This window comes from Apium graveolens, chromosome 10 (assembly GCF_009905375.1).
Source record: "Apium graveolens cultivar Ventura chromosome 10, ASM990537v1, whole genome shotgun sequence".
Taxonomy (NCBI): Eukaryota; Viridiplantae; Streptophyta; class Magnoliopsida; order Apiales; family Apiaceae; genus Apium; species Apium graveolens.
The window spans coordinates 188,621,137-188,629,406 of record NC_133656.1 but is presented as its reverse complement, the minus strand read 5'-3'; the positions used below and the strand labels follow the sequence as shown (position 1 = coordinate 188,629,406).

Genomic DNA, 8,270 nt, shown 5'->3' with positions numbered 1-8,270 from the left:
GATAATAATCAAAATTGGAGGAATAGTTTTGTTGGGTTACGTTGGGAGAATGGTGACTGGGGCACACTTTTTCGATCTTCCTTCGGGAAGGTCAGTGATGGTAGCCTCAAATCCATTCACTTAACTCCTGAAGAAACTATTATTTATAATGGGCTTACTCAGGATGATGGCACCACCACCAGCTGGACTCTCTTAGAGGAGTTTTCCCTGATTCATGTGGGACTATCCTCTGTTTCTCAATAGGGTATTTTTCTTCCCTTCTCAATTTTACTTCATTTCATGCATTATTAACATCACTTATTTTGTCCTTTGCTTTGTTTCAGCTGCTAAGGAGATTAATGAGGACAATGTTCCTTTGGTTGAGGAAACAGCTAGGATGAAGAAAGCTCGGCTCGCAGGCCTAGACACCCGGGGAAAGGCCACGGAGCCTATCTTTTTGAAGAAGCACAAAGAGCCTATGGGGGAGGCTTCAACTGAAGGAGTTGGGGGGCATAGTGCTCCTATCACTGCTGCTGCCCCTACTGCTACTGCCACAGGCGCCTTCCAGCCTCTCTGGGGATTCCGCCGAGGGGACACCGTGGTTGGTTCCACGAAACATGCTTGGGATTGGTCCTACCATAGCGTGACTCCAAAGGACTTTACTGATGTGGTGGCCACCCCTGACCTTGAGAGGATTAAGCTCATGGGAGCCCAATCTCTGGCTTCGGTATGCCTTCTCTCTTTTAAATTTATCTTTCATTCTTGTAGCATTTTCTTGCCTTATACTTCGTTGATTGCTTTGTTTCAGTCTAACGCCTATTTTCAAGGCGCCGTGAGGCAAGCCGAGTCATGGAAGCGGGCTTCTGATAAGGCCGACAATGCCCTCAGGAGGCAACAGAAGAAGTATGCTACCCTGGAGAAGAAGCTCAAGCGCAAAGAGGAAGAACTCGGAGAGTCTAACGCCGAGCTGGTGGTACTTCGGGCGGAGAAGGATAAAGCTATAGACAACTATCTGGACTCGGAGGAGTTTGCCCAATCCATGAGGATTAGGGATGATTCAGTCTTTCCCGGGTTTTTTAGGACTGGTTGGGACACGGCCCTTGGGACCGTGAACGAGGCTTGTCCTGATATTAACCCGGCGGACTACATCTGCCCTGATGACGAGGCTTTGCTACAGAGGTTTTGTACCCGAGTAGTTGTCTCGGACCATGTTCCTCAGGATCCACTCCTTCCTCCTCCCGAGTCTTCTTCCAGACCTGCTGAGGACGACAGCTCTTCCTCCTCCTCCGAGACGACAGAGACATCCAGCGAGAGTGGAGAGGATGATAATATGGATGCCGAGGGTACTTCAGCTCCTTAGAGCTTTTTCAGCCCTGCGTGGCTTTCTGTTTTTTATCCTATTTTCGAGACTTTATTTATCAAATTTTTATAATATCTATCAGATCTATTTCATTTATCACCTTCTATGCTTGCATCCATGCATTTGATTTTTATTTGTTAGGCCACAAACATACTTTGAAGAACTCATGAATTTTGTAAAATTGTCTGGGATTCGTCCCTTACACAAGTAATAATAAACTTCGTAATAAAACTAAAACATATAAATCCTAAGCAAGCAAAGCTTCAAGGTGCTTTTCAACCTACTCGCCATCCTGACGAGTGAGAATCGTATCCGGCTGCCCTACACATAGTAAACCTTCAGGTTTTGTGCATGCCAAGTTCTCGGGACTTCAAATCCATCCATAGTCTCTAGCTTGTAGGTTCCTCTACCTTGAACACTCTTGACTCTGTACGGCCCTTCCCAATTCGGGGCAAGCTTCCCTTTTTGTCCTACACCAGATGCTTCTATCTTCCTCAAGACTAGATCGCCTTGTTTAAAAAACCTTTCTTTAACCCTTAGGTTGTAGTAGAATGAAGCCTTTTTCTGATATTCTACTATCTTTGCATGTGCCTTATCTCGCACTTCATCGATCAGATCCAGGGCTAACCTCTGCCCTTCCTCATTTTCTTCTACGTTGAAAGCCTGAATTCTTGGAGAGGAATGTGATATCTCCACGGGAACTACTGCTTCTGCCCCATATGCCAACATGAAAGGAGTTGCTCCTGTCGTGACTCTACAGGTAGTCCTATAGGCCCATAATATGGGAAGTATCTCATCCACCCAATTATTTCTTGACTTCTCGATCCTCTTCTTTAGTCCATCCAGGATTATCCGATTTGCTACCTCTGCTTGCCCATTGGCTTGCGGGTGAGCCACAGAGGTGAATCGTAATTCAATTTCATTTTCTTCACAATACTTCTTGAATTCCTCATTGTTGAATTGTGCTCCATTGTCAGTGACGAGGATACGGGGAATTCCATATCGGCACATAATGTTTTCCCACAGGAATTGTGCAACCTGCTTAGTTGTGATTTTGGCCAAGGGTTTGGCTTCGATCCACTTGGTGAAATAATCAATGGCTACAATCAGAAATTTCCTTTGTGCCGTGGCCATAGGAAAAGGCCCTAGAATATCCATCCCCCACATGGCAAAGGGAATAGGCGAGTTGATAGAGGTCAGCATCTCGGGGGGTTGTCTAACAACTGGTGCATGCTTCTGACAGCGAACACACTTCTTCACATACTCTTTGGCATCAGCCATCATTTCTGGCCAATAGAAGCCTAAACGGGTTATCTTATGAGCCAAGGCCCTGCCCCCCAAGTGCTGCCCACAAATACCTTCATGCACTTCCTCAAGAGCCAAGCGCGCCTCGTCGGGCCTGAGACACCTCAAGTAAGGAACCACGAAAGATCTCTTATACAGAATTCCATCTATCAAGGAGTACCTTAGCGCTCGAATAGTTAACTTCCGTGCCTCAGTTGCATTACTTGGCAACCAACCGGTCTGAATGTGAGCCTTGATGGGATCAATCCATGACGTCCCCAAGCCTATGGGAGCCACAAGCTTAACATCTATGCTCCGTGTCTTCAAAACACGGAAGTACACACTTCCTGAACTTTCTTCAATCTCAGACGAAGCGAACTTTGATAGCGCATCTGCTTTAGCATTTTCTTCCCTTGGAATGTGTTCAACATGGCATTCATTAAATTGGGTCATCACAGCCCTTACTAGGCGAACATACTTAGCCATCGTATCATCCCTTGCCTCAAATTCTCCCTTTACCTGGGATATGATCAGTTTCGAGTCTCCACGGACCTTTAAGTTTTTGACTCTAAGTGTCCCAGCTAGACCAAGGCCAGCAATCAGGGCTTCATACTCTGCTTCATTGTTTGTGGTTGGGAAGTCTAGCTTCATAGCATACTCAATTAGGAATCCATCAGGGCTTTGCAAAATCAACCCTGCTCCACTGGAATTTGTTTTTGATGCTCCATCAAAATAGAGAACCCAATATTCTTTCTCCTTGTCCCCATTGTCGACTCCCTTGTCTTGAGGTATGGTATCTTCCTACCCCCCGACTTCTTGGTTGGGTATGGTACATTCCACCACGAAGTCAGCTAGTGCATGGGCTTTTATGGCCGTACGTGGCTTATACTTGAGATCAAACTCTCCCAACTCTATTGCCCACTTAATCAGTCTCCCACTTGCCTTAGGACTGTGAATGATGTTTCTCAGCGGCTGATTTGTTAGCACTTCAATCTGGTGAGCTTGAAAATAAGGACGCAGCTTTCTTGAAGCCATTACCAAGGCTAAAGCGAATTTCTCAATAGTGAAATAATTCAACTCTGCACCATGCAAGATTTTGCTGACATAGTATACGGGTTTCTGGACTTTCAGTTCCTCCTTAACCAACACCGCGCTCAAGGCGCTTTCTGAAACAGCCAAGTACAAGAATAAAACTTCACTCAGAACTGGCTTGGCCAACAACGGGGCCTGGCCCATATACTTCTTTAACTCTTCAAATGCCTTCTGATTTTCCTCACTCCATATAAAGTCTTTAATGTTCTTTAATGACTTGAAGAATGACAAGCACTTGTCTCCTGACTTGGAGATGAATCGTCCTAGCGCAGCAACCCTTCCTGTGAGTTTCTGAACATCCTTGACAGTTTTTGGGGGTTCCATGTCCAGGATTGCCTTTATTTTATCGGGATTAGCCTCAATTCCCCTCTTTGAGACCATCAATCCCAAGAATTTTCCAGATCCTACTCCGAAAGCACACTTCGTAGGATTCAACATCATCTTGTGGTACCTCAGGACCTCAAAAGCTTCCCTCAAATGGGTTATATGATCAGTCTTTACTAGACTCTTGACTAGCATGTCATCAACATAGACTTCCATAGTCTTCCCAATAAGATCCTTAAAAATTTTATTCACCAACCTCTGATAGGTGGCTCCTGCATTCTTGAGACCAAACGCCATAACAAGATAACAATAAACACCAAAGTCAGTGATAAATGATACCTTTGGAATGTCATTCTTATGCATTTTGATCTGATTGTATCCGCTAAATCCATCCATGAAACTCAGCATCTCATGCCCAGCGGTGGCATCAATCAAAATATCAATTCTCGGCAACGGAAAACAGTCTTTGGGGCATGCATCATTCAAATCAGTGAAGTCTATACACATCCTCCACTTTCCATTAGCCTTCTTCACCATTACAGGGTTGGCTAGCCACTCCGGAAATTGGATCTCCTCAATGAATCCAGCTTCTAAGAGCTTTTCTACTTCCTGTTTTATAGCCTCTTGTCTTTCTGGGGCAAAATTTCTTTTCTTTTATTTCACTGTCTTCCGGCTTGGATCCACGTTTAGCTTGTGAGTAATTAACTCCGGGTCTATGCCTGGCATATCAACTGCTGACCATGCAAACACATCACTATTTTCTTGTAAAAAATTCACTAACTTCCCTCTAAGAGGCTCCTCTAATGTGGCTCCAATGAAAGTTATCCTCTCAGGATTCTCGGGGTCTAAAGGAACCGAAACCAATTCTTCTGCTGGCCTTCCTCTATTCTCATCATTTTCTCGAACATCCATATCTTCAATAGGAAGAACCTGCCCCCCGACTCCATCTGCCCTCAAAGAGGCCACATAACAGCTTCTAGCCATTTTTTGATCTCCTCTCTCTTCTCCAATCCCGTTTCGGGTGGGAAACTTCATGACTGAATGGTAGGAAGAGGGGACTGCCTTGAAGGCATGTATCCCTGTTCTCCCCATGATAGCATTATAAGTTGAACTAGCCTTTACCACCATGAAATCCAGCATCTGCGTTGCTTGCCTTGGTTCCGTACCTATGGTGGTTGGCAATTTGATTATCCCTTCCACAGGACATTCTACTCCAGCAAATCCATATATCGGCATGTCGGTTGGTGTCAACTGGGAGTCGTTATATCCCATTCTTAGAAAGGTGTCGTGGAGCAAGATATCCACAGAAGCACCATTATCCACAAGGACCCTCTTAACCGGGCTATTTCCTATTATCGGTGTTATGACCAGCGGGTCGTCATGGGGAAACTTCACACCCTCTAGGTCGGAATCATCAAAAGCCAATGTTACTTCTGTCCTGGCCCTCTTCGGGGCTTCTCCAACAATATGCATAACCTCCCTAGTATATGCCTTTCTGGAATTTTTGGACAATCCAGCAGCAGTTGGACCTCCAAAGATCGTGTTTATCACTGGCCCTCGAGGGCGTCGCGGTCCTCCAAAAATTGCATTTATAACCGGCCCTCTGGGTTGGGGATTCCGCCCCTGATCATCTTGGTCCCTCCTACGATCTTCAAAGTTCTTCCTTCCATTATTATTTCTGTCCCCTCCATCTCCAGTATACTTGTTCAACCTTCCTTTTTGAATCAAAAACTCAATTTCATCTTTTAATTGCCTACACTCATCGGTGTCATGGCCAACATCCTTGTGAAACCTGCAATACTTGCTCTTATCTAGCTTGGCGGGATTAGCCTTCAAGGGCTTAGGCCAGCGAATATCTCTATCTTTCTCAATCTCCATCAAAATCTGACTTCTAGGAGCACTCAGCTTAGCGTATTCAGTGAACTTTTGCCCAGGTCCTCCCTTCTTGGGGGTTGAATCAGGGTTTTGTTCGGTTCTAGGATATTTGTCCTTAGCGATATACTCCAGATCAGTTTTTCGCTTCTTGCCTCCAGTGGGCTCATTACTCACTACAGTCTTCCTCATGCTTTCTTCAACCTTGATATACTTCCCTGCCCTCTCTTGGAGTTGCAACATGTTTTCAGGGGGACGTTTGGCCAAGGACATCTTGAAAAACTCATCCCTAGTTCCTTGTTGCAGTGCTATCATGGCTACCTTATCATCAAGGTCTGGGACTTTTAAAGCCTCCTTTGTAAAACGATTCAGGTAATCTCTCAAGGATTCCTTAGCTCCCTGCACAAGACTCATAAGAGATGCTGAACTTTTCTCATGGACTCTTCCACTGATGAATTGCTTAATAAAAGCCTGACTTAATTCTCTGAATGATCCAATAGAATTTGGGGGCAGGCGACTGTACCATCTTTGAGCCATACCCGACAGGGTTTGAGGGAAGGCCCGACACTTTATAGCATCATTCACGGGTTGCAGCAGCAGTGCATTAGAGAATGTCCTAACATGATTAGCGGGATCTCCCGTGCCATCATAGGCTTTGATAGTGGGCATCTTGAATTTCCTCGAGATATGGGCATTCATTATCTCTTCTGTGAAGGGTGGAGTTGGATCATCAGGATCTCCAAGGGGAAGGAGATTGTTTGGATCAGTTCTTGGGACAGCAGCCCTTCTTCTTACCGGACCATCCAGGTCTATGACAGGAGGAGGATTTCTCCCCCTAGGAGGTATCTGGGGTCTGGTGGCCTGGTGAGCCTCCAAATCACGCCTCAGCCTTTGGATTTCAACCTCATGAGCCCTGATCCTTTCCTGCACTTCTTGGGGATTCGCCCCTGGGGTGCTCTGGGGGCGTTGCTTTCCATCGGCCATTGGCTCTTTTCCAGGACGCCTCCTTCTCGGGGCCACTTCATCATCCGAAGATTCAGAGTCTCTCTCAGTGTATGGACCAGAAAATTCCCGATCCTCAGGGATAGGACCCAAACCTCGTATATAGGGGGGCGACCGTCCTCGTGCTTCGCTTCGCCCAGCATATCCGCTTCCTCCAACCTCAGGGTGAAGGGGCATCCCATAAGGGGGGTTAGTAGTAACAATAGTTGAATATTCATACCCGACGGGTCGAGAATTCACAGGTATATGTATTTGTTGAACTTGAGGATTCGTACCTTGAATCGGGGGAGTTGTCCCTTGTAGCTGGGGTTGAGTTTCCCCTGTCTGGGCTTCCTCCTGAGTAGATGCATAAGTTGAATGGGGAGGAACCTCCACGGTTGATGAAATCACCTGGGTTGTCTCTGATGGTGTTCCTTCCTCTAGAGCTCCAATTATTCTCCGTGTTCTCGCCATGGTTGTTGTTGTGCTTCCCACAGACGGCGCCAAATGTTATGGATAAAAAGCTAAGGTTATTATTTGTTGTATTTATTACTAAGATTCTGGAGCTCAAGGCCTTTAATGGCTGCTCTCGTGTTTCGTGACTCAATCTGCCTTTACGAGATGCCTACGTATCTCTGTGAATTAGAGAATCAAGCCAAAAAACGTAGTTCTGATTGGTGGGGGTGAGACCCCTTATATAGATGTGGGAGTCCTTGAATTGGACTTGGTATAGGAGACTTGGTGGACAAGCCTCTGGATTAGGATAGACTTAGGAGTCCTAGGAAGTAGGAAGCTGATTCCTTATCCTTTTAGGTCCCCTTGAGGCTAATCTATAAGGATTTATATCCTTATCGGGACTCTTCTCAATAGCTGATTTTTCCCTTATTAATTAATTACGAAATTAATTAATAATCAGGGCTTTTGGGCCTTTTTTATTCCACCAGGCCTGATCTGGTCCATCAGGCTTAACCTTTCTGGTCTGAATATTATACATCTTATTATTGGGCCTAGCAGCCCACAGCTGGTACAATTAATGCAGTATTTAATTATACAATCATAATTTATTTATCCCTATCACTTCTAAAATCCTGTTCTTGCATTATAACCCCTGAAGTTTCCAGAACTTTACAAATTCTGGATTCCTGTTTTGAAATCTTTCAAATTTCGGATTTCTTTTTATAAATTATTTAAAAAATTGTTTTTAATTTCCAAAAATTCCGAAAATGATTATTTTAATTCCAAAAATCATTATTTTAATTCCAAAAAATATTTTTAATTCAAAAATAAATCTGAATTAATTAGTTAATTAATTTCAGTTCATATTTAATTGATTAATTGGTCAACTAATTCGAAAATTAATTGATTAATTGATTTAATT

General features: G+C 44.5%; 1 protein-coding gene across 1 annotated transcript; it reads left to right on the top strand.

The window, feature by feature from the left end:
• The first annotated feature begins 457 nt into the window (after positions 1–457).
• On the top strand, positions 458–1,339 carry LOC141691477 (uncharacterized). The gene is made up of 2 exons (XM_074496215.1): positions 458–706; positions 788–1,339. Exons 1-2 carry the CDS (start codon positions 458–460, stop codon positions 1,337–1,339), a joined length of 801 nt encoding a protein of 266 aa, XP_074352316.1.
• The last annotated feature ends 6,931 nt before the right edge of the window (positions 1,340–8,270 follow it).

Coding starts and splice junctions, on each gene's coding strand:
- LOC141691477 (XM_074496215.1), top strand. CDS start 458: ATGGGGGAGGCTTCAACTGAAGGAGTTGGGGGGCATAGTGCTCCTATC. Junction 707..787: donor GAGCCCAATCTCTGGCTTCG/GTATGCCTTCTC, acceptor GCTTTGTTTCAG/TCTAACGCCTATTTTCAAGG.